General features: G+C 45.5%; 2 protein-coding genes across 3 annotated transcripts; one reads left to right on the plus strand and one right to left on the minus strand.

Moving 5' to 3' along the window:
* The first annotated feature begins 584 nt into the window (after positions 1-584).
* Positions 585-19,245, plus strand: LOC135873501 (histone H2A.V). Of its 2 annotated transcripts, XM_065398040.1 has the most exons (6): positions 585-737; positions 6,350-6,462; positions 13,390-13,467; positions 14,559-14,672; positions 17,382-17,511; positions 18,913-19,245. In XM_065398040.1, the coding sequence occupies exons 2-6, from the start codon at positions 6,454-6,456 to the stop codon at positions 18,972-18,974; spliced, it is 393 nt and encodes a 130-aa protein (XP_065254112.1). In that variant the 5' UTR covers positions 585-737; positions 6,350-6,453; the 3' UTR covers positions 18,975-19,245. The 2 variants fall into 2 exon arrangements, with proteins under 2 accessions (XP_065254112.1, XP_065254113.1); XM_065398041.1 differs by lacking the exon at positions 6,350-6,462.
* A 4,548-nt stretch (positions 19,246-23,793) lies between these two features.
* LOC135874881 (heparan sulfate glucosamine 3-O-sulfotransferase 1-like) lies at positions 23,794-24,708 on the minus strand. The gene has a single exon (XM_065399827.1). The coding sequence runs from the start codon at positions 24,706-24,708 to the stop codon at positions 23,794-23,796; it is 915 nt and encodes a 304-aa protein (XP_065255899.1).
* Positions 24,709-24,859: the final 151 nt, after the last annotated feature.

The raw sequence follows: 24,859 nt of genomic DNA on the forward strand, positions 1-24,859 counted from the left end.
GGAAGGTCACACCCATTGAGGCTGCAAGTTCCCCACCATGTAGACTAAGGGGCAGCTGCGGGTGTATATGGGGGATGGGTGCATGCCCCACTGAATGGGGGAGGGGTGTAGATGGGGGCTTGGGGGTTGCCCCATCCCGTTGCAGCGGAGGAAGGAGATGGGGGCTCGGTCCCCGTTGCGGGCGGGAGGGAGGGGTGTATATGGGGGGTGCACTGTTACTCCCCTACGTGGGCAGCCGGAGAGACGACTCCGCCCGGAACCCCCGTCTCCATTTTTTCTGAGCGCAAACAAACAAGTGGGGGGAAGGGGAGAGAATGGGCGGGAAACTTTCTGTTCTTTCCATTGGCAGTGAGAGCAATCATTTGTGTAGCCCCGCCTTCCGAGGACGGTTTTGCTGCTACTATTGGCCACTGGCCACGTCACTCTCCCATTCCTCCCTCCCACGCCGAGCCCCCTCGGCCTCACTTCCCTCGCCCCTGCGTGCCGTGTGCAAAGGAAAAACAGCCGTTAAACGGGCCGCGGGGCGGGGCCAGCCAGCCGAGGAGGCAAGAAGCGATGGCGGGATTGGTCGGGGCGGGAGGTTCAAACTAGCATGGGGCGGCCTGATTGGCTTGGAGCGGCCGCGGCAGGCCAGGCTCCCTCCTCGCGCTCAGGCGGTTTATTGTCTCGCGGCTCCTGAGGCGGCTCTAGCGCGGCGGAATCGGGACCGGACCTCGAACGGCAGCGGCGAAACCATGGTGAGGGGCGGGAGGGACGGGGCCGGCGGCCGACCCGGCCGGGCTCCTGTTGGCGGGAAGCGCCGGGTGCCTGCGCCCTCTTCCAAAGCGGCAGCGCTGAGAGAGGGCACCTGGCTCCCGGGGGTCCCTCAGGCGGGGGGCGCCCCTGCCCTAGCTCCCGGGGCGGGGTCGCGCGGGGCCCCCTGCCCGCAGTGTGGAGCGGGGCCGCCGAGCTGCCTCGGGCCGCGATTGCGCCGGGCGCCTTGGGACTCCTAAGCGGGCGAGTGGGGCCCGCGTCCCGCGGAAGCCTCTCCAAAGCAGCTGGGCCGGGCGCTGCCTGCGGCGAGCGGGTGAAAGTCCGGCCGGCGGGGTGCGAGCGCGCTCCTGGCGCCGGCCCGGGACGGCGGGTTAGTGACTCCCCAAGCAGCGGCCCTGTCCTCGGCTGTCAGACCGCGCGCCGGGCTGCGTTACCCTCGGTCACCGTCCGTGCCTCCCATCCAGCCCTGCAGCCGTCACTCGCGTTTCCGCGGCTCCCGCGGCGGGGGGCTGGACTGGGAGGTGCCGGTCCGAAGTTCGCCAGTGACCCGCTGTGACCGCTCAGTTTCCCCGCTGGCGAAGTGGTAGCTGCCCCCCTCCGTGCTCCAAGGGGGTGTAGGAAGTAATCTGAAGATTTTCAAAACTGCACGTGATACGCAGGGAATTGAAGGTAGAAAAGAACCTTCGGCCAAGCTTAGTTTTGTCTCATCCTCTCCCTTGAGAGTGTAGCGATGTCTGCGCTCTTCGAAAGCTGGGGCTGCAAAGTGTAGTAAACGCGCATTAATAATTGCACATCTGGAAGCCGGATCAGAGAGCGGAGTCAACTCAAGAGGGAGACTGCATTAAAAAGTTTACTTGAGTCTCATATACATGTTATGCTTTTTCAAAATTTGCTTTCTACCACAGAAGGCTGTGGTAGTAAATAGTTTGGTTGTAAATAGTCTTAAGGTAACTTCTTTGAAACTTTTTCTGGGTTGAGGTACTTGGAGGTGTCTTCTGCAGTTAAGAATTGTCTTCCTTTACAGGAGTAGGTAATGCTAGAAAAGTCAGTTATTTTTGTCTAAGGTAGTAAAACCCATGGGTCAGGGACCATGTTTCCACTTAATGGATAGCGCAAGCAGGATGTCATTGCTCAAAGTTATTAGACCACAGTATTCAAGTTTAATCTCTAGACATGAGTTAAGATCTACTCTGTACTCCACTGAGGCTCTTCTCACTGTCAAATTACAGTTCAGTGAGGGCTCTTAAAGACAGCTGTAACCCCATTAAGCAGTACAGAATCTGGAGGAATGAATACAGGATGGTGAGGGAAGGCTATTCCGTTGAGAACTTGTGACCTTGAATTTCAAACTCACAGAAACTACATCCATAAAATGGGGATAGTATTTCCAGCTTCAGGGGAGTATTAACATTAATGCTTATACAGGGTTTTGCACACTTATGGCAGGAATATGCAAACTTTGAACAAGTTCACATTGGAAATTTGCAGAAGCTCGAGAACTGCACCTAGATTGTATAGATGTATTTAAATTTTAAAAATGCACATAGCCATATTTGCTTCTGTCTTGAACTGAATTCATTTTTTAATTCATTGCAGATTTAATCATCAATCAAAATAGTCACAAGGAGCTCTCTACAGGCTGTGTTTTATGGGCATTTTCCCTTTTGTGCATATGGTCTTTCCTGACCCAAAGCAAAGGGATGTAATTGTAAGGGTTAAAGTAGGAGTGCTTTGCAAGATTTAAGAAATTATCCTTGAATAACTGTCTGATAAGCTCATCTCCTACTTCTTGGCAACTGATTAACAAATTGTATTATTAAATGCTGTCTCAAATTAAGTGAAGCATTGCTACTATATCATAAACAAGCAATATTATAAACACAACATCAGGTTAAATGTAGCAGCATATTCTAGGAATATCTTCTAGTAGCATAATCATGATGGTAAATAGAATACAGGGATTTACCTGACTTAAATGCTTCTTTCCTTGGGTGACCAATGATCTCTGGGAACCAGTGAATCTTTCCAGAAGTTCTGATATTTATTTGCCTAGTCCTTTATCTTGGACTTAATCCATATCATCAATAGGGTAAGAGAGCCCCATAGTGTCACAAGACACAAATATTTATTGCACATCAAACTTCACCCATGGCAGTACCTAAATAACAAAAGGAAGTTTAGCATGGTGGTTAGAAAAGACTGAACATCTAGATTTATTGCTTAAGAAAACAACACTTAGTACTGAGACTCTTCCACTTCTTCAAAATGTATAAAAGCAGAAATAAAACACTCAAATGACTCACTCTGAGACTTAAAGTAGTTGTCATAAGATTAGGGCTAAAGTTTGATTGCTTTCTTCCCCCCTCCCCCCAAATGCTAAAATATGGCTGTGCAGGTAAAATGTGGAATCTACTAAGACAACACATAATAGTTTAAAATTCTTTTAAACCAAACTTTCTTGAGCTGAAAGGGGCGGTGGGGGGGAGGAAGGAGAGAGAGTGGGGACACAACACCATACTGTTCTGTCTCTGCTGGAGCATCAGCTTCAGTCAGGAAACATTTCCAGAGTTGTGCTGAACAGTGATCCTGCACAGGAGATGTTTAATTTAAACAATAAAACATATTACAACTATTAAGATTGCAAGAAAAATGTAAATTTCTAAATCCAAAAGAGTCTTTTTGCTCTCCTGAATAGGAAAATATCATTAGTCCTCTTGAATTCCACCATCTAAGTACTTTAAATTAGCCTAATGGTAGTAATAGTCACTTATGCTTAGTATCCAGGTTACTTTCCAAGTCATTGCTCCTGGGCTGTGGGTATGGTAACAGCAAGCTTGGCTTGCAACCTATACTAAAAGAAAATGCCAGTATAAAGAACTGTTTTAATTACAAAGTGTAAATTACTAAGGTAGGCCAAGTCCTGCTCAAGCATTTGCTTACCTGTGGCATATAGTGAGATTTCCCTTGAGAGAAATGTTGCTTCTGTAGAAATTACTTTTTTAAAATCTAAAGTCTCACTATGATCGTGAAGAAAACTTGGACCAATGTTGTAGTTACCTTGATTCTGCAGGCAACCTTGAGTGATGGAGGTGTGACTTAACTGCCTAAGATTCAAATCCTCGTGAACAACCTCAGCAACCAGGTGGTGTACTCATCCTGATAGAACAGCTCTATAGTTATTATATACTGTCTGCCACTAAATATAGAGGTGGAACTATCAGCTATGCTCCTGAATCCTTGCTGTGCATTGGCACTCAGAGATCCAGCAGAGCAGAGACAGTTTGCTTGCCCCTTGGTTGGGCTCCTTAAATGCAGCTTCACTGATGAAGCAAGAGACTTTTTAGACAAATTATTGTTGTTCTGCTCAGAAACTGCAAGACCTGAGTGGAAGTACTATATCTGAAACCTTGCTATATTCTATCTTAGTCTTATTCCTCAAAGCTATTGTACGTCTTGAACTTCTGCAAAGTTTCAACCCTCTCTGGCCAACCCATGTCCATTCCAAATCGTGTGTGCCATTTGAGCACCTATGGTGAGTAGGATAAATCTTGTAGCTAAAGGAGCCGACTGAAAGAATCCCTCTGGATGCTACCAGAGAGGGAAGGCTTATGGGACTTAACATAGTGGTCATGCAAAGTGTAGCCCAAGATAGATGGGTGATGGAGTCTTATTTGTGCCCTAAACCAGTGGTCTCCAAAGTGGGGTGCACAAGAGGATCCTTTGGGGTGCATGACAGTTTGGGCAGCTTTTTGTGTGTGTGCTCAGCAGTTCGGGCAGGAGTCTGAGCGCTTTTTTTTTTTTGCGCACTTGGGGTGGCAATGGTAGAGCCATTTTTTTTTTTTTTTTTTTACTGATGGGGTGCACGATCAGAAAGTTTGGAGACCACTGCCCTAAACAATGTCAGATGGCAGGGGATGTATTCAGGATGACCTAGTGGATTTTTTTGACAAGTTGGTTTCACCTGTCAAATATAGTACTGTAGCAAAGTGAGACTCACCGGTGCAGCACCTCCTGCTGGTTATCTCGAGAATTAGCTCTCCAGCATACAGAGTACCTCCTACTGGCTAGTGTCTCGCATGCCGCTGGCCCTCCAGGTCCCTCCTGGACCCCCGTGCCCTTTACCTTGGGGTGCTGCCGCAGCAGTACCCCACCACAGTCTAGGTCTCCCCTCCCAGGGGAACCCCCAACCCTCTCACCCACCTTGCCTCAGTGGCTTCTGCCAGTCATCATCTAGCCCCCCCACTCACTGGGGCAAACTGCAGTCTGTCATGGCTACTCATCATTGGCAAGGAGGTTGGACCCTCTGCCTATCTCTGGGCTGCACCTCCCAGCCCAAATACCTGCATAGGCCTTTACCAAGGCCTCAGCCCAGGGAGTTGCCAGGCTGGAGCTCCCCAGCTCCTCTGGCCTTTCCCCAGCCCTGCTCCACTCCAGGTACCCTTTTCTCCCCAACAGCTAGGTCCTTCCCTTTCCACAGCTAGAGAGAGACTGACCCAGCTTATCCCTGAGCCCTTATAACCGGGCCAGGTGTGGCCTGATTGGGGCTGCTTCCTCAGTCAGCCTAGCCTTTTCTCTCAGGAGCAGGGTAACTGCCCCGCTATAAGCTCACACTAATGAGCAGACAAGAACCTGCCATCTTGACAATTTTATGAAAACTAGGGGAGAGGTTGAGCTTCTCTACTAGAAAGCAGCAGAAATTGGTTTCAAAAGATTAACTAAGAAGTCTTGCAACAAACTTTGAAATTTTGATTTCTAATGGTAAAGCTGACTCAGTACTACTTGATATTGAACCAAAAACAGCCCCCTTCACAGGCATGTAAATGCCAAATCTGTGACAGGTAAACTGTTTTGAAAATGTTGTAATTTGGATAGCTAATTTAGACAATTTATAATCAGTGGCCTTTTTCTTTAAGGGATAGAACTGACTGTTTTGGAACAAAGCCTCATTTAGTCATTCTTTGCCAGAAGAATGACTAGTGGTCAGGATTAGAGAGCAGTGACCCTCTGAAAACCTTACTGATTTTTATATAAATTTGTCCTCTTCTATAGTAAAGTAGGTCAGGACTATACTACACACTTGCTGGCACAGCTATGTTGGTCAGGGGTATGAAGAGTTGTGATCTCTCACTGATACAGTGTGCTGGCAAAATTGCGCCTTTGCTGGTATAATTTATTTTGCTCTTGTGGGTGGGGCCTGGAATAAGTTGTAGAGGCAAAAGCAGTCTTTCCAGTATAAGCTGAAGGAGCACTCAAGGAAGACAAGGCCGTTGCAGAGAAGCTAAATAAATTCTTTGCACCAGTCTTCATAACAGAGGATGTTCCGGAGATTCCCACATCTGAGCCATTCTTTTTAGGTGACAGTTCTGAGGAAATGTCCCAGACTGAGCTGTCAGTAGAAGTAGTTTTGGAAGAAATTGATAAATTAAACAATAATATGTCACCAGGATTAGATGGTATTCACCCTAAGAGTTCTGAAAGACCTTGATATAAAATTGCAGGACTACTACTTTGTGTTGTGTAATCTATCGCTTAAATCAGCCTCTGTAGCAGGAGACTGGAGGATAGCTACTGTAATGCTGATTTTTCTTTTTTAAAGAGGCTCCAGAGGCGGTCCTGACAATTACAGGCCGGTAAGCCTAACTTCAGTACCAGGCTAATTGGCTGAAACTGTATTAAAGAACGGAATGATCAGACACATAGATGAACATGGTATGTTGGGGAAGAGTCAACATGGTTTTTGTCAAGGGAAATCATACCTCACTAATCGGTTACAATTGTTTGAGGCTGTCAGCAAATATATGGACGTGAGTGATCCAGCAGATATAGTGTACTTGGACTTTCAGAAAGCATTTGACAAGGTTTCTCACCAAAGGCTCTTAAACAAAGTAAGCAGTCATGGGCTAAGAGGGAAGGTCCTCTCATGGATCTGGTTAAAACAAAGGATAGGAATAAATGGTCTGTTTTCACAGTGGAGAGGTAAATAGCAGGGTCCCCCCAAGATCTGTACTGGGACAAATGCTGTTCGGCTTATTCATACATTATCTGAAAAAAGGGGTTGGAAAAGCTTGCAGATGATACAAAATCACTCAAGATAGTTAAGTCCAAAGCTGACTGCAGAGACTTACAAAAGGATCTCACAAAACTGGGTGACTGGGAAACAAAATGGCAATGACATTTTTATGTTGATAAATGCAAAATGATGTACATTGGAAAACATCCCGACTGTACATACAAAGTGATGGGGTCTAAATTAGCTGTTACCATTCAAGAAAGAGATCTTGGACTCATCGTGGATAGTTCTTTGAAAACACCTGCTCAGTGTGCAGTGGCAGTCAAAAAGCTAATATTAGCAACCATTAGGAAAGGGATAGGAAAATATTATAATGCCACCATATAAATCCATGGTCCATTCATACTTGAATACTGTGTGCATATCTGGGCCCCCATCTCAAAAAAGTTGTATTAGAATTGGAAAAGGTACAGAGAAGGTCAACAAAAATGATTAGGGATATGGAACAGCATCCATATGAGGAGAGCTAAGAAAAACTGGGACTGTTCAGCTTAGAAAAGAAATAACTAAGGGGGGAGGGGATACAATAGAGGTCTATAAAATCATGAATGGTGTGGAGAAAGTGAATAGGGAAGTGTTATTTACCCCAATGAAATTAATAGGCAACAGGTTTACAACAAACATAAGGAAGTACTTCACACAATGCACAACTTATGGAACTCTTTGCCAGAGAATGTTTTGAAGACCCAAATATAACTTGGGTTCAAAAAAGAATTAGATAAGTTCAAGGAGGGTAGGTCCATCAGTGACTATTAGCCAAGATAGGACGCAATCCCATGCTCTGTGTCTCTAAACCAGTGATGGCCAGAAGCTGGGAGTGGATGACAGGATGGATTACTCGATAATTGTCCTCTGAAGCACTGGCACTGAGCACTGTCGGAAGACTGGATACCGGGCTTGATGGACCATTGGTCTGACCCAGAATAGTCATTCTTATGTTCTTAAGCAGCATACATGTTAGGAGTGCTTTGGTGGTATAGCTATATCACCAAAGCACTGGTAGCATAGACCTGGCCTAACATACAATGCATGTGTGTGGCAACAGTGGCTCAAATGAGTTTCCAAAAACAGCTTCTCTTCTTAAGCTTTTCAGTCTTTAAACTAGCTTAACTGGAGTAACACTGTAACATCTGGAGCAGGTACAGTATTTAAATGTTAAACTACCAAATTACTATACACAGGTGTGAAGACTTTGCACTTGCTTAAACAGTGGTGCTTTTCACATGTTAATCACTAAAATAGTATGCATGTTTAGTGTAAGCCATTGTTGTGTTGATGATGATTTGTCTCCAAGAGATCTCTGCTTGAGCAGGATACAATTCTTTAAAGGGTAGAGACAGATTAGCCCACTAGTTAGGACACTAGCTTAGGTCTCTAGAGACCATGGTTCAGTTCCCAGCTCTACCAGAGACTTCCTGTGTGACCTCTGACAGTCACTTAGTCTCTCTGTGCCATCATTCCCAATCTGTAAAATGGGGAGAATAGTACTTTGCTACCTCATAAATACATTAACAATTGTGAGGTCACAGAGATGATAATTGGGCCATATAAGTACCCAAGATATCTAGATAACATCAGGTTAAAAAATAAAAAAAAATAAAACCACCACATTTGTCTGAGTTTTGTGCTCTAGTCACTTTTACTATTTTCCTTTTTCCTTTTCCCTTGTTTATGTAGGGTTTTTTTGTCTTTCCTGATGCTGTGTGTGTAAAAAAAAATATATTTTTTTAAGTATCAAAAATTAGTGGGGGGGACTTCTAACAATTTTTTAAATAGGCTAGATTTCAAGTTGGTAATGACCCTTTAATATAGACATTAGCTTTTTAAACTTTAAGCTCTATCTTGGTCAGGGAGCTCTCTTTCCCTCTGGATGTGGAATGTTGAATGGAAAATGTCATCCAATTTTTTAACTCCATCTGTATTCCTTAGTCCTCTTTGAGAAGTAGCCTAATCAGAACCTTCAAGCCGTACTGTGAAGTGGAGGGTGCTCTGACCTGAGTGCCACTTTCAGATAGCTACTATTACACCCAGTACAATAATATGTTTCATAATGTCCCTGTTCTCTTCTTTAATTCATTGTGAAGCTGTTTCCCCACTGTGGTAATATGGTACAGTGCCACTGGAAATTCTGGGCCAGCTGCAATCTTCCCAATTTTAGTGGAACTTAATATTTCTGAATGGTTTAGTTTTTTGGCTGGTTGGTCCTTAGCAATTCCTAGTCGGGAAACATTCTATCCAGTCCTATCTTCAGTTATTAACTGACTCCACAATTACTTCCATTGTCACTTGAGTCCATGTGTGTGGAAGTCTTAATTTAGTTTTCTTTAGGAGTTTGTGGGAAAACTCGTAAATCCCCTCCTTGTTCATTTCTTAATAGCCCCAAAATGTTGTGCAGCTCACAGAAAAGTAGAGTTCAGATTTTTTATATGTAATGTGTATGTATATGAAGAGATGAAATCAAAGGGAAATTACACTAATTATGGGGCAGTGGTATTCATTGCATGGTAAAGTTTCAGGGGTGTTTCTATTAAAAGCCTGGTTTAGGGGGATTCCCCAGTTTCCCTAACCCTAACTTTACTACGTTAGGGTGGCGAAGGGTAATCCTTGAAATCAGTAGTCCCAAATAGCAAATTCACTCGTACCTTTCGTATAAATCTCTCTGAAAGAACTTTCTGTTCTGTTACTCATTTTTCTGATAGTAGCAATTGGGACTCGAGGATTAATACATCAATATACAAAGTCATCTGTGATTTTTTTTTTTCCCCCTTCCCCCACCTTGAGTAGATAAAGCTGATGTAGTCTTCTAAACTGCCGCTGTGCAAATAGTTTATTATGCACAAACCCTGCCCTGCATTTTTTAAATGTTTCCACCTTCTGAAAAATAATGGAACTGTTGGGTGGCAACAGGAAATAAAAATGTATCAAGCATTTTATAAGGAAATAAAAGTAGGACTAGTCTTAAAGGGACACAACTTAAAAATCATACTTCTGTTTGAAATCTTTTTACCTACTAATGTTACAAGTAGTATTGGAGATTGTAGCTGAAAAACAGGGGGAGAGGACACGCAAGGGAAAGAGACCCTTTTTCCATCTATTTACTTGTATGCATTTGACAACACTTTGTGAAGACTGTGAACAGTAGGGGAAATTATGATTTTTATTTTTTATTTTTATTTTTTTAATGTAAATTGGTAAGGAAAGTTGGGGCAGATATAGGGTTCAGATACTTACAGCTTGCTTAGATTTCTGGTTAGTGATGTCTCATTGAAATAAATTGCTAAACTGCCCAAATATATTAAAGGGAAGGAAATGTTGCACCCTGTACCTCATAATTGGGTCTGGGAGAGGTGGGACTATGTCAAGACAGTAGTTTTCCCTGGCAGGTAATAAGTACTATTGTATTTTGTAATTCAGTGTTGGGAGCAAAAAAAGTGGCTGAAATTTTAGACAGTTATCAGGCAGTCTGCCAGGCATGTGCAAGTTGATGGGATGTCACTTTACACTAAGAGGCCAGTCTGTTTTTGGGAGGATTACACTAAATTTGAGGATTTACATTGTTTAACGCCTTCATTTATCTTAGCTGCTGTTGAAAGCTAAAGATGGTTAGGTAGTGGGTTTCCTTAGTGTGGAGGTAGGTATTTTTCTTTAAGTGGAAACAATGTTCCTGTTTTGAAAACTGGCTTAATTGAGGAGTAGGGAAATAGTAGGTGAATTGAAAGCTGCATGTTCATTGCTTTCCAAAAGATCCAGGAGTATCAAAACTACTCTTTCAACACAATAATACGTTATCTTTATCAGTTGATCTCAAAGCACTTTATAAAAGAGGTAAACATCATTATCTCCATTTTACAGATGGCGAAACTCAGGCATAGAGGTGAAGTGACTTGCCCATAGTCACCCACTAGGCTAGTGGCAGAGCAGAAATAGAACCTTGTCTCCTGTCTGGAGTCCCAGTCCAGTTCTCTATCCAGTAGGCGGCACTGCATCCTCACTACAAGTGAATCTAGTTCACAGCATTAGCAGAAGAAAGCATTATTTTAATGGGGTTGGATGACTTTGCTAAAAAGAACAAGGAGTCCGGTGGCATCTTAAAGACTAACAGATTTATTTGGGCATAAGCTTTTGTGGGTAAAAAACCTCACTTCTTCAGATGCATGGAGTGAAAATTACAAATGCAGGCATTATATAGTGACACATGAAGAGAAGGGAGTTACCTCACAAGTGGAGAACCAGTGTTGACAGGGCCAAAGCTTAACATCTGGCCATATGTGGTGTGTGCAGGGGTGGGAGATGCACTTTCTCTCAAATGGGTATTCATCACTGAACAGGTGTGTTTCTAGTGCAGGGGTTCTCAAACGGGGTCAGGACCCCTCGGGGGGTCGTTAGGTTATTATGTGGGGGGTCGCGAACTATCATCCTCCACCCCAAACCCTGCTTTGCCTCCAGCATTTATAATGGTGTTAAATATATTTAAAAGTGTTTTTAATTTATAAGGGGGATCGTACTCAGAGGCTCCCTATGTGAAAGGGGTCACCAGTACAAAAGTTTGAGAATCACTGTTCTAGTAGGATCCTGCAGGTATCCGTTCTTGGCCCTATGCTATTAACGTTTTTTATTAATGACATGGAAGAAAACATAAAATCATCATCCCTGATAAAGCTTTCAGATGACACAGTTTGGGAGAGTGGTAAACAATGAAGATACCAAGCGATCCAGAAAATTCTGTAAGATGGGCACAAGCAAACAATGGGCGTTTTAATATCTAAATGTAAATGTATACATCTAGGAACAAAAGATACAGGCCATACTTATAAGTAGGGGGACTCTACCATAGGAAGTAGTATCTGTGAAAAAGATTTAGGGTTTGTGGTGAATAATCCGCTTCCAGTCCTGTGCTGTGACCAAAAGGGCTAATCCAGGGAATCTCAAGTAGGAGTAGAGAGGTTATACTGCTGGTATACTTTATTCAGCTTTGATGTGCACAATTCAAGGAGATAAATTGGAGAGCGGTCAGAGAAGAGCCATGAGAATGATTAAAGGATTAGAAAACGTGCTTCATAGTGATAGACTCAAGGAGCTCAATCTACTTAGTTTACAAAGAGAAGGTTAAGGTGTGACATGATTAGTCTGTAAGTATCTACATGGGGAAACAAATATTTGATGACAGGCTCTTCAGTATAGCAGAGAACGGTCTAACATGATCCAATGGCTGGAAGTTGAAGTTAGACAAATACAGATTGGAAATAAGGCGTAAATTTTTAACTGAGAGCAATTAATCATTGGAACAATTTATCAAGGGTCGTGATGGATTGTCCATCACAGACTATTTTAAAATCAAGATACAGAAGCTCCCCGACTTACGCAAGCATTCCGTTCCGGAATGCCTTGCATAAGTCGGGAACGTATCTCTGACAATTACGGGTGGTGTGGGGGGGGGAGCTTACGGAACTTTTTCCGTAAGTCCGGATTTCCATAAGTCGGGTTTGCGTAACCCATGGAGCGCGTCTATGCTCTAGGAATTTTGAGGAAGTTCTACGACCTGTTAATAGGAGCTCAGACTAAATGATCGCAGTGGTCCCTTGTGGCCTTGGAATCTATGAATTTTCACACACCCCCCACCCACCCCCAGCTTCTACACCTTAGGTAATTTATCAACATAATTGCATGGTGAGCCTTGCAGTTTAGTATAACAAAAACCGGCGGGGGTGGGGTTAGTGTCTAGATTTTTTGGGATTGTCAGATAAATTTACCTATTCAGCCGAATAAAATAGTTCAGGTAAGAATATCCATTAGGTGATCAGCTAATTCATGAAAATTCATTGTGGAAAATTACAACTGAAATAGAATAGAATTGAAATAGAATTGCTTAAGATTCTGGTCTGCTAACAAACTGTTATATCAGCACAAGTACTGACTTTTGAAATAGCATGGCTGTGTTCTCAAATTTTTCTGGCTCTAGCATGAAGCAGTCATGAGATCTTAAGAAAACTGGTGAGAAAGGAATATATGTATGGGGTGGGTTTGGTTACAGCGTTTTATGTAAACATTTTTAAGCAGCTGCAGACCTGAAAAGTTAGGTGCAACTAAATAGTTAAGCCTTCATGCTCAAGAATTTTTAATATAGAGAACTCTTGATGCTTGAGGAAAGTTTGCAGTGAAGCATATTTGGGAGTTTCTCTCGAGACATTGCATATCCAACTGTTGTATACAAAAGTGACTTGTTTTAAAGAATCCTAGAATATCCGGGTTGGAAGGAACCTCAGGAGGTCATCTAGTCCAACCCCCTGCTCAAAGCAGGACCAATCCCTAGACAGATTTTTGTCCCAGATCCCTAAATGGCCCCCTCAAGGATTGAACTCTCAACCCTGGGTTTAGCAGGCCAATGCTCAAACCACTGAGAGATGTTCCTTACTCGTTTTTGGGATAAATTTTCCAAGTTTAAGCAGAAGAGGTAAGACTCCTGGATTCTTAAGTGTGGTGGTGGTGGAGGTAAGGTGAAGCAGTGCAGATTTTTCTTCTCTGCATGGGCTTGCTTTCTTAATTCTTAATATTGCTCTCTTATTCAGGCTGGTGGCAAGGCTGGAAAGGACAGTGGAAAGGCCAAGGCGAAGGCAGTTTCTCGCTCACAAAGAGCAGGACTGCAGGTAAAGTGGTGCTAAATCATGTATTGCTTTAGTATTTACAATTTGAATGTAATAATTAATCTTGTTAAGTAAAACTTTCATTTTTGTGGAGCAAGTTCAGGGGCGGGGAGGTGGAAGGAAAATGGAAATGCACTTCTAGCTTTATTGTGAAATTTTGCATGACTACTTATAACTACAAAATCAAATGCTAAGGTTTCTTCTGGCTCCTATAGACATGCTTTTTCCTGCTACTCTGACCCTCTAACGTGAATTAAATTTTACAATTCCTATTACTTTGAATTTTTTGGTATTTATCACAATTTGTAACTAAATGCAATGATTGATTGGACTTCTTTAAAAGCTTTGAATGTGTTATTTGTCCCCAAATAGTACTTGTGTCAATTCTTGTCTATCATATTAATGTTTGTTACTTACCAGCCTTTCAGGGTTGTGGGGATTAACTTGGATACTTCCAGAGTGCTTTGGAAACACAGCACTATATATAAGTCCAAACAGTCTGCTGTGCCCATTCAATAAGTTCCTATGCCTGCATATGACCGTTTAAAGTCCACTCCCACCATGTGACCAAAAACTTAGTTGTAAAATGTAACTTTCTGTATTGGAACTTCCTTGGTTGTAGAGTGAATTCAGGCAGTTCTGGTAGTAGTCAATGAACACTCTCCTGTTGCATGGTTTATGTAAATTGTTCTGCTGATTTGACAGTACACAGTGTAATCTCTTTAGTTGTACAGATCTGCATCTTAAAAAGTTTTGGTTTTTTACAACACAAACCCTGTATGTGATTTGACACTTGACTGACTAGTATGTAAAGGCCGTGTAACTTAATCCTGACTTTAAACTAACATACTTTTCAGAGGTGTCCCTGTTGAGGAAAATTTAGAGATGTAAAACTCGCCAGCCCCATTGAAAATAAGCTCGCCATTTATTTGTATTCACTGTGGGGGTTAATCCAGTATTCTACTTCAGTAAGTTTTTACTCCATTTACATTTCTTACACCAGATTATTATAGACATTAATCAACATTAGGCAAGAATTTAGTGCTTCAGCATAGACTTTGATCTCAAGTGCCTAACAAATGTTTCTACTTCAGTTCCCAGTGGGTCGTATCCACAGACACTTGAAGACTCGCACTACGAGTCATGGGCGAGTTGGTGCTACTGCTGCAGTGTACAGTGCTGCAATTCTTGAGTATCTCACTGCTGAGGTAGGTTTTGAAGTAACCACTGTCAAAACCACATTGTACATAACCGAATAGAGAGATAGGTAGGTGGATATATTTCTGTTTGTCTATAGTCCTCCTTATTTCGCATGCTCGTGTTTCCAAACCTATGGAGAACAAACGTCCAGTCAGCTGGGCAGAAAGATCGGAGAAGTGTCTGCAACTAAATTTGCCTGATATTACAAGAAACTAAATATATTCTTGGTAGCTCTGAATAGCTACCCAAATAAATATGTTGAAGACAAGTGGGATGTAAGTATTGGAAGCTGCTGACACCGAACTGCAGCATTGTTTGGATACCGAAAGAAAGATGTTTGTAATTCCGTTTGTTGCAAATGTGATATGAATGATTATCCCAGCTTTTGTTTTGCAGAGCACATAGTGATTAGACCAGGGGTCTCAAACACACGGCCCGCGGGGCTATTTCCTGCGGCCCGCCAAGCGGCCTGCGCCCGCGCGCCCCCCCCCTCCAGGCCAGGGGTGACTACAGCCGCAGGATTGCCCCCCTCAAGCCCCGCGCCGCTCCCTGAAGCGGCTGGCATCAGCCCCCTGCAGCCATGGGGGGGTGTTGCCCTGGCTTCCAGACACACCCCTCCCCCCCTGCAGCTCCCATTGGCCGGGAACGGGGAACCGTGGCCAATGGGAGCTTCGGGGGAGGTACCTGGAGGCACAGCAAGCAGTGTGCAGAGCCCTGCGTCCCCCTCCCCCAGGGGCCGCAGGGACATGGTTCCAGCTACTTCCCGGAGCGGGGCCGGGGCCGGCAGCCTGCCCTGGTGTGTGCCGCTGCCACCCCGGAGCCCTCCTGCACCCTGCCCCCCAACTCCCTGCCTTGAACTCCCTGCTGTACCCCAACTCCCTGCCTTGAACCCCCTGCTGCACCCCAACCCCCTGCCGCATCCCACACCCCTCCTGCACCCCAACTCCCTACCCTGAGCCCCCTGCTGCACCCCAACCCCCTGCTGTACCTCAGCTCCCTGCCCTGAGCCCCCACCACACCCCTCATGCACCCTCTGGGGGCAGGGAGGGGGCGGAGTTGGGGTGGGGACTTCAGGGAAGGGGTTGGAATGGGGGCAGGGACGGGGTGGGAAGAGGCGGGGCCTCATGGAAGGGGTGGAGTGGGGGCAGGGATGGGGGCAGCGGGGGGGGAGGGGTCAGTGATGTGGCCCTTGGGCCAATGAACTAGCCCTCATGTGGCCCTCGTGGTCATTTGAGTTTGAGACCCCTGGTTTAGACCTTCATTGCGTTCAGTTTTCCTCTCTGTTAAACTTTAACTTGATTTATCCTAATAAATTAAACAAATAGCAGCAAATAGTTTCTCTCTAAAATATTCTTCCAAATGTATGTGGTAGAAACCAAGCAGCATGGCAATATTAAAATCTAAATGACAATAGTTGTTTTTTTTTTTCCCTCCAGTTGGTTAAGCTGGGTGATAGATGCAAAGAGTTGATTAAACTATTGGAAAATCTGTTTAGGCTCACAAACTTCAGCTTCTTATTTTGTAAAAACCTAATAAACTTCATTTCAACACACAGGATTTTTGAACTTGCATCCCCCTGTTTGTGCAGCTTTGTGATGCTGTATAAGAGCTCAAAAGTGAAACTGACTAAGCAGATCAGTCTGATTCTCCATAAGCTATGTCAACTGCAAAAAATACACTGGATAACCGGTTAAAAGACAAGTGGACCTTTACATCTATAACTAATGGATGAAGGCCACTTATATTAAAGGCAAGCTATCCTAGGTATACCTTGTTTGTCCAGAATAGGCTTTTGATTGTAACTAAACAGTGAGTGGGTGCCATGAACAAAGAATGTAGGCCATATTTGCAAGATGGGGGACTCTATCCTGGGAAGCAGTGACGCTGGAAAAAGATTTTGGGGGTCACGGTGGACTTGAATATGAGCTCCCAATGTAACACTGTGGCCAAAAGGGCTAAAGCAATCCATAAACGAGGGAATCTCAAGTAAGAGTAGAGGTTCTTTTACCTCTATACTTGGCACTGGTGCTACTGCAGCTGGAATACTGTGTCCAGGAGTATGTTGATAAATAAGAGAGGGTTCAGATAAGACCTATGAGAATGATTAAAGGATTAGAAAACATGCTTTATAGTGACACACTTGAACTCAAACTATTTAGTTTAACAAAGAAGGTTAAGGGTTGAATTGATTGCAGCCTGTAAGTACCTACATGGGAAACAAATATTTCATAATGGGCTCCTCAGTCTAGCAGACAACACAGTCCAATGGCTGGAAGTTGAAGCTAGACAAATTCAGACTGGAAATAAGGTGTAAAATTTTAAGTAATCACATTGGTCCCTTTTGGCCTTGGAATCAATGAATGGTTAGAGGAAGGAAGGTCCAGTGGCTACGGTGCTAGCTTAGGACTTGGGAGACCTGGATTCGATTCCCTGCTTTACCACAAACTCCCTTTGTGACCGTGGTCAAATTGGTTATTGTTTCTGTGCCTCATTTTCCCATCTGTAAAATGAGGACAGTAGCACTGCCTTACTGCACAGGAGTGTTATGAAGATAAATACATTAGATATTGAGGCACTTGCATACTGCAGTAATGCGCATCATGTAAGTACCTAATTGAGAGTTGTTCATGATTTCATGTTCCAGCTGACACCACATTTTGCTTTCTGTAAACTTTAACAGGTCTAACTCTTACTAAAATAGCCTCCTAATTTGTCAGGTGCTGGAGTTGGCAGGTAATGCCTCCAAGGATCTCAAAGTAAAGCGTATCACTCCTCGTCACTTGCAACTTGCTATTCGTGGGGATGAAGAGTTGGATTCCCTTATTAAAGCTACCATTGCTGGTGGAGGTATGTATAGCTGGGCTTCATAACTGACTGGGTTGATACAAAAGTGCACAGCCAGTTGCAAGGAAGGTGACAGACAATAAGTTAACGTCACTTTAATTTCTTCTGTCACACTACTTCACATAGATCAATAATGGCAGACATTCTGGCCAGATTTGTATCGTTTTCCATCTAAAATATCATAGCAATTGACATTTGGCAGTCTCAGAGAAAGAGGACTGGATGGGCCACTGAATTACTCTTCTCCTTGTAGTGCATATTCTATGGATAATCCACTCAGCACCTTCCATGAGCATTAAACTTAAAGTAACTGTAAATTGAGGGAAATCTGGATTTGTTTCACTTTTATTAAAGATCCTAGGATTGCAGCTTCTCTGTCCACCCTCCCTCTTTATAACCCTTACTTCTTTACTGCAACTTTCCTTACAGATAGAACTGGGCTGTATGAGGTAGTTTAGGTAGGAAGAAGACTAAGCTTCACAGAAGTGCTCTTCATATATCGTGTAATAACGATGTTGAGTTCGTTGAAATTCTATACTGTAAAAAATAGCCTGCAGTAATTTGAGAGACTTAAATGAATGGTCCTACTTAACTCTTCTGTTGCTGCATCCATGCCTTTGTGCTTTCCTTTGTGGATGTTCTGTTGAGATACGTGGAATATTGGGATATGCCCGGTGGCATGCAGGGTACATGTAGCTACATGCTGCAGTGAAAAGCAGGCTGCGTCCACTCTGCACCATGTAACTACCCACAGCAGTAAAAGGCTCTGCTTGGGGAGCTGCCAGAGCCTTTCCTTGCTACCTGAACTTTTCACTGCGACGGGGAAAGGCTCTGGCAGCAGGACAGTATGCTGCAGAAGAATAGCAGTGTAGATGTGGGAGGCACTACTTGGGCATGTAGAGAGCTGTGTTGGGTATGTACTCTCGGGTTCTGGCATATCTGTACTCCACTTGCCTAAGCAGTGCCTCCCTATCTACACTGCCATTATGCCTGTGCTAGCTGAGCGTGCCGTGTCTGTGCTCTACAGCCTGCTCTACCTGCAGACATCGCCATAATCAACTTTAGGAGTAAGTATAGGGCAACTTAATTATGTCTGTTTTATGTACCCTTACAACTTCCATTTTAGCTTTACAGCTTAGAAATGGGCTGTTGGATCAACAAACCTATGATTGAAATGATAAGGTGGGATCCATTGGGGTGGGATGAAATTACAGCTGGAGAATGTGCATTATTATCGGGGAATTCTAGGATAGTCAAAGAACAAGAAGAGGTGAAAACTTAGAGAACAGAACACTGAAAGCTTTCTAGCTATTCAGGCAATGGACAAACCTTTGAACTAACAGAACTTACTCTGTTGAAAAATGTCGTGTGCACCACTATTCTAATCCATTGTTCTCTCTGCAGGTGTAATCCCTCACATCCATAAGTCTCTGATTGGAAAGAAGGGACAGCAGAAAACTGCATAGAGAGGAGTTTTAACCAACCCTCTTCCTCCCTGTCATTGTACTGTAACTGGGACAGAAGAAATATGGGGATATGTGGAATTTTTTAAGAAATAGTTAAATGGAAGAGCATAGACAATTGACTGTAGACATGAGAAAACATTTGTATGTTCTTTAGATTCAAAGTTTGACAAAAAGTATCTTGTCATGTGGCAGCAATTCGTGTGTTGATTGGCTAGGTTTCTCCCGTGTGTTTTATACAAAAATGGAACTGATAAAACCATTTTTTACAAAATTTGCTCTCGTGGTGTTCAGGTGCAAAAATCATGTAGTAGAGACTTCACATCTTCTCTGTGAAGCTGGCTCCCTCAAACTCCACTGGACTAGGTATACAGGCAAAAGCTCTTTCCCTCTTTAGATCAGCCACATCCATGACTACTTCACTTGGATGGTTTGTAATATAACCTGTTGAATGGATGGGCAATCTTGGTAGCAAATGAGTAAACTTTTAATGGTGCAAAAAAAATTGAATTGGCCTATAGTATAGGAATCTATTTAAAGGTAAATGCTATCACTGTTAAAGTAATGACAAAATTGATTTGCTACTTAAAATTTAACTTACTAAATGTTGCTGGAAAATCATTCTCTCACTTATCTGCCAAGATCTGAATTCAGGGTTCCAGTTGCATTGCAAGAGCTGAGGACACCACAGGTATCTAAAGGAAGAAACTATTTGACTTGTGTTTCTGATAGCAGCTCTGCTATCACTGCTGCTGACAGGTCAATGGAGGGGCTGACCACAACGGTTAGAATGCATTTTCCATTGTTAAGTATACCTGTTGTCACTAGTAAGGATCACAGATACATTTTCTATTCATTTAAAATGTGCAGTATGTGTGTGGATTAACACACTGCCCTAGAGACCTGTGATAACTCTTCATATATCTTTTTTTTTTTTTTTTTTTTTTACAAAAACGTACTTATTTTCTTAGCCACGAAGAACAGCTCATCGTGGTAGTGGGGATTGTGCCCTGACCCATGAGTGATTTCAGCTGTCAGAATAGAAAGAGTAGAATGGCAGCATCGCAAGTTACTTTCCAGTGTGCTGTGGATAAATCAAATGGGTGTCTGCATCACTTCCCTTCTAAGCCTTAAAGCCGTTCCCGAGTAAAATCTTCTTCAGTTTGGAATTTGGGTACCCAAAGTTAAACAAATGCAGATTTAGATATTGAAACACAATGCCTTGATATTTCACAGGTGTTATCTAGAGCTCCCATTTGCTTTAGCCAAAAGTTCAGGTTGATCAGGCCTTATTCAGAAGGGGTGAGAGGTGGGAGAGAATGTGGCCAGATTCTCTCCACCCCCCCCCCCACAAAAAAAAAAGGTGTTGATCACCTGCAGTGCTCATGCAAGGCAATGGGAGTAAGATGTGCTCAGCACCTTTGAAATAAGTGACATAGTTCAAGTGCTCAACTCTTGGTGCTCAACTTGTTTCAAGCTAGGTCTTCTGAGCATCATTTAAGACACTTCACCTGCAATCATTAGTTCTGGTAAGAGTACTGTAGTTCAGGAGACACTTGCTGTTAACAAAAGCTTCTGGTTAGGGAGACAGTTTTAAGATGCTGTTCAAACAGCAAGTACGATCTTTCCTTAAAACACTTTCTGAGCAAATGCTGAGGTGAAAATGGGGCTGAAATCTATTGCTTCTGCCTACTGCTTCAGAGATTAAATGAGCAATTTTTTTTGACAGTGTAAACTGTCATTTAACCAGTTTCTGATTTCCATCCCCTTATGGCTGCTTGAAAGCATCTGATTCTGTCTTTCAGATTTTATTTTTTTTTATAGCACAAGTCCAACCTGGTGGATGTTGTTAATGTTGGCACAATTCTGAGTCCATCACTTTTTGTAACAACAGCAAAAATATTACGGATCTGTGCATTCATAAATAAGTCTCAATTCAGATAGAGGTTTTATTTTATTTTTTTTACCCACCAACTTATCTACCAGTCATTCCCCATGAGAACGAGTTTCACTTATGAGAACTATCACTGCACCAAACACTGTCAGATCTGAGGAGAGACTTTTCTGTGTTTGAATATGAAAGCAGCAAGGACTGTGGCAAAATAGCTTGGTGTGGTGAAATGTGCAGACTAGCGTATCTTGTAATGCTGATCAGACTGGTTTAAATATTTTCAGCCTGCTCTAGAATTGGCCTTTTTTCAAAGCTTTGAATCTGAAGAACTCTAAAGGTCCTTTGTCTGCCATGCTTGTATAAACAGTAAACGCTACATACCAGTACTTAGAGGAGGGGAGGGAACTATCTATATGGTTTGGCTTTCTAAACCTCTGAAACAGTGCTGCTGAGATCAGAACGGTGAAAATGGGGCTCTTGCATCAAACAGCTAAACTGTGAAAGTATTTGGCACTGGTGTTGCTTCTGGAATACTGTGTCCAGCTCTGGTGTCCACAATTAACAAAAGGTGCTGAAAAATTGGAGAGGGTTGAGAAGAGAGACATGAGAACCGTTAAAGTGTTGGAAAACATGCCTTATAGTGAGGGACTCCAGGAGACTGAGCTATGTAACTCTTCAAAGAGAAGGTTAAGGAGTGACTTGAACATAATCTAAAATATGTACATAGGGAACAGAGACTTGATAGAGGGCCCATCCTCTTAGCCCTCAGTGCGTGGAGCTCTTACAGGTTCCTGGGGAAGGTGCTCAGCATGGTAATGTCCATTCAGGTCAGACCTGGAAATTGACATTGGAAGTGGTCAATCTGGGAATAACCATCTGCATTCTCATGTCCGGTCTGGCAGTTACGTAACAGGATGTTTGGGGCAGGGGGCAGGGTGGTAAATCAATCCTCACACTCCTGCCAGTGGCATGTATTGGATCTAATCCCATCAGTGGAAGAATTTTAACTACATTTTCCATTCAAATATATATTTTTTTAGAGGGAAAATTTTCTTATTTCAAAGCTTTGGGTGGAGGGGAAGAACTTTCCTCTTGTATCTATTACAGAGCAAAGACCTAAATTGGAATTTGACCCTGGGATTTTTGCTCAGGACTCAATTCTGTGCCTCATTACCATGCACTGAGTGAACTGGTTGGGGGAACAAACCACCCCAACAATGTAGACACCATTTCCCTAGTGTGTGTTTGTACCCAATTAAAAAAATCTCAACAAACTTAATCCATGTTCAGCTGGCAGTAGCCATCCTCAGTGCCAGCACTGCCACTGCCTCCGCTCAGCTGGGGCTCCCTGACATGTGCTGAAGACCCATGGCAAACTTTTTGTCAGACAAAGAGTTAGAGCACTGACATTCAGTGGGATACAAGAATGAAAAGACAGTCACCTTTGTTACCCTGTGGGTGGGGACCCCAGGAGCTGAACTAAGGTACAGGCTGGGTGTGAGGTTGTGTGCATAGCCGTGTGACCCCCATGGGCTGTTCTGGGGCTTCTCTGTGTGCTCCTACCTAGTGCTATAGCTGAGGGAGTTCATCCCTATTTCCTTGGCTGCAAGGCTAAGGCAGTTGGGGCTTTGATGGCTCAAACCCCATGCAGGACAGGGGGCTGGCACTGTTAACACTCGTGCTAGGTATGCTGGCAGGGGCATACTTCAGTACTAGAGTTATGAGGCTGTGTTCTGAGTTTATGTAACAGGGTGGGGGGGGGGGTGAAATGTGTCTACCCCTGGGGTCTGAGTGACTCCAGCACCAGAACCACACCCCACTGCCATTTCTAATGATGCAACTGGGCTACAGGTACCTGTAGTTCCCAGAGCCAGACACTAGAGAGCAATAACCACCTTGCACTAAGCTGCTGTTACACCTGTGCAGGCAAAGTTGCAAGGCCTGGGTGTTCTGCCTGAGGGAGGAGCTGGCTGCTGGGGGGGGATGGGCCACCTGTTCCACAGGCACCAACCTGCAATGGCCATGGGTGACCAGGGGGCAGCAGAGATGGAGCAGCTGGGCTAGGTGTTGGCTGGGCTTCCGGCCCAGTGGGGGGGGGGGGGGAGCAGGAAGTCTTGTGGGCTGCAGCCTGAATGGCTTGCACTGTGACCACATGCTGCGCTCCCCTCCAGGCAGGAGTCAGCCAAAAGCCAGGATAAGGGGGCACCTGGCTTCAGCTGCCAGCCTGCCCCAGCCAGAGTGAGCCTGACACACCTGGGCTGCAAAAGACAACCCCTAAACCAAGGGAGGGGGGTGTCTGTTGGGTTTTTGCCTTAGGCTGAGGCTTGCTTAGGAAGAGCTAGGGCCTGCAACGCTGCGTATAGCCCGCAGAGAAGGCCCTACAGGCTGGCTGGGGAATTGAGTGGGCAGGAAAACAGGCAGCCTCTGTTGGGAGATGTGGGTCTCTTCCCCCCCCCCCCCGGGAGGTGATGGGTGGGGGGCTGGCAGCCTGAGGGGGCAGATGCCCTGAATTGTAGAAGCCCCCTGTCCCTTCATCCTACCTGCCTTGCCCCATGGCTCTGTGGGGCAAATGTTTCTTTCTGGACCCTTTTAGGAGTGCTTCCGGGGCAGCTGTGGGCCTCTGCCTTGTCCCTGCGGGGGGGGGGGGGGGGGGGAAGAGCCACCCACTCCTGCCCTGATTGGTTTCTCCCACCCTGTTTCCCATCTACCCTCCCGTGTCCAGGGGATACAGCCCCAGCAGGAGTCCCCTCACAGCCTGCTCTGAGTACCTAAGCCCTCTGAGCTGGGGGGGGGGGGGGGCAGGGAGAGCTGCCCAGCCTGTTGTGGTACCAACTCCTCCCCCCCACCCCCGATTTCACAGCCTCTGCCCGGGGGGGGGGGCTCTGTCCCCGCAGGGCTCGGCACGCTGGGGGGGGTCTGGCCCTGCCCAGCTCAGCACCAGTTGAACGTGCGCCCCACCAGGCTGAAGAAGTGCTCGTTGTGGGCGCTGAAGTAGGTGCAGAGCTGCTCCAGCAGCTGCTCGGCGATGGGCGGGTGGGGCCGCCCCTTGGACTCGTCCAGGCAGCGCTGGCGGGCCCCAGCCCGCAGGCAGTAGAAGCCCTTGGTCTGGTTGAAGTAGAAGTTGTCGGGGCCCAGGCTGGGTACCAGGCCCAGGAACTGCTCCACACGGCGCAGCTCGGGCAGGGGCTCGCGGATCAGGCCGCCCCCGTCCACCACGTGGATGTGGGCCGAGGGGAAGGCGGCCAGCCAGCGGGCCAGTTGCAGGGCATAGAGGCTGCGCTGGATAGCCTTGTAGCGGGTGTCGAGGCCCTGGTCCCCCCGCAGCAGGAGCCGCTCCAGGGGTGGGTAGGGCTTGCGCCGTGCCCGGCGGTTGTGCAGGATCTGGGTGTAGTCTGACACCAGCCGCTCCACCGGGTCCCGCACGATGAGCAGCAACCGCACGGCAGGGTCCATGGCGCGGACGCGCTCGGGGGCCCGCGGGGAGGAGAAGTAGCCTGGGGTCTTCTCCATGGTGAGCTGGCCAGGGCGCGAGAGGGGCATCTGCTGGCGGTACCAGCCCAGCCCCCGGCGGTAGTTCTCCTCCCGGTTGAAGAAGTGCACCTCGGCACGGGCAGCGGCCACCTGGGGGTGCAGCGCCAGCATCTCCAACAGGGCCCGTGTGCCCCCCTTCCGCACCCCGATGATGATCCCCTGAGGCAGGCGGCGCTGCAGGCTGCTGGCCTGGAACGCGGATGTGTTTCCCAGCCACGCAGCCTCCTGGGCCCAGGGCTCCAGCATCCCCTGCGCCAGGTGGGCCCCCCAAGCCTCCACGAGCAGGAGCAGCCAGCCGGCCCACCAACAGGCCATGGCTGCCTTTGCCCAGGATAGATGGGCACAAGTAGACTGGGCTCGTGGTAGGAGCTGGGGGTCTGCTGCGTAGACTAAAGGCTGCTCAGCTCACACCCAACCCCCTTCCATGACCAGGGTTCACTCTAGGGGCTCCCATCTCTTGCCCCCA

Source organism: Emys orbicularis, chromosome 2 (genome assembly GCF_028017835.1).
Source record: "Emys orbicularis isolate rEmyOrb1 chromosome 2, rEmyOrb1.hap1, whole genome shotgun sequence".
Classification (NCBI taxonomy): domain Eukaryota; kingdom Metazoa; phylum Chordata; order Testudines; family Emydidae; genus Emys; species Emys orbicularis.

Bases quoted from the DNA above. Each gene is read 5' to 3' on its own strand.
- LOC135873501 (XM_065398040.1), top strand. The intron at 13,468-14,558 runs GTAAAGTGGTGC...TTTCTACTTCAG, and splicing joins CACAAAGAGCAGGACTGCAG to TTCCCAGTGGGTCGTATCCA. The intron at 14,673-17,381 runs GTAGGTTTTGAA...CTAATTTGTCAG, and splicing joins TTGAGTATCTCACTGCTGAG to GTGCTGGAGTTGGCAGGTAA.
- LOC135874881 (XM_065399827.1), bottom strand. From the start codon at position 24,708: ATGGCCTGTTGGTGGGCCGGCTGGCTGCTCCTGCTCGTGGAGGCTTGG.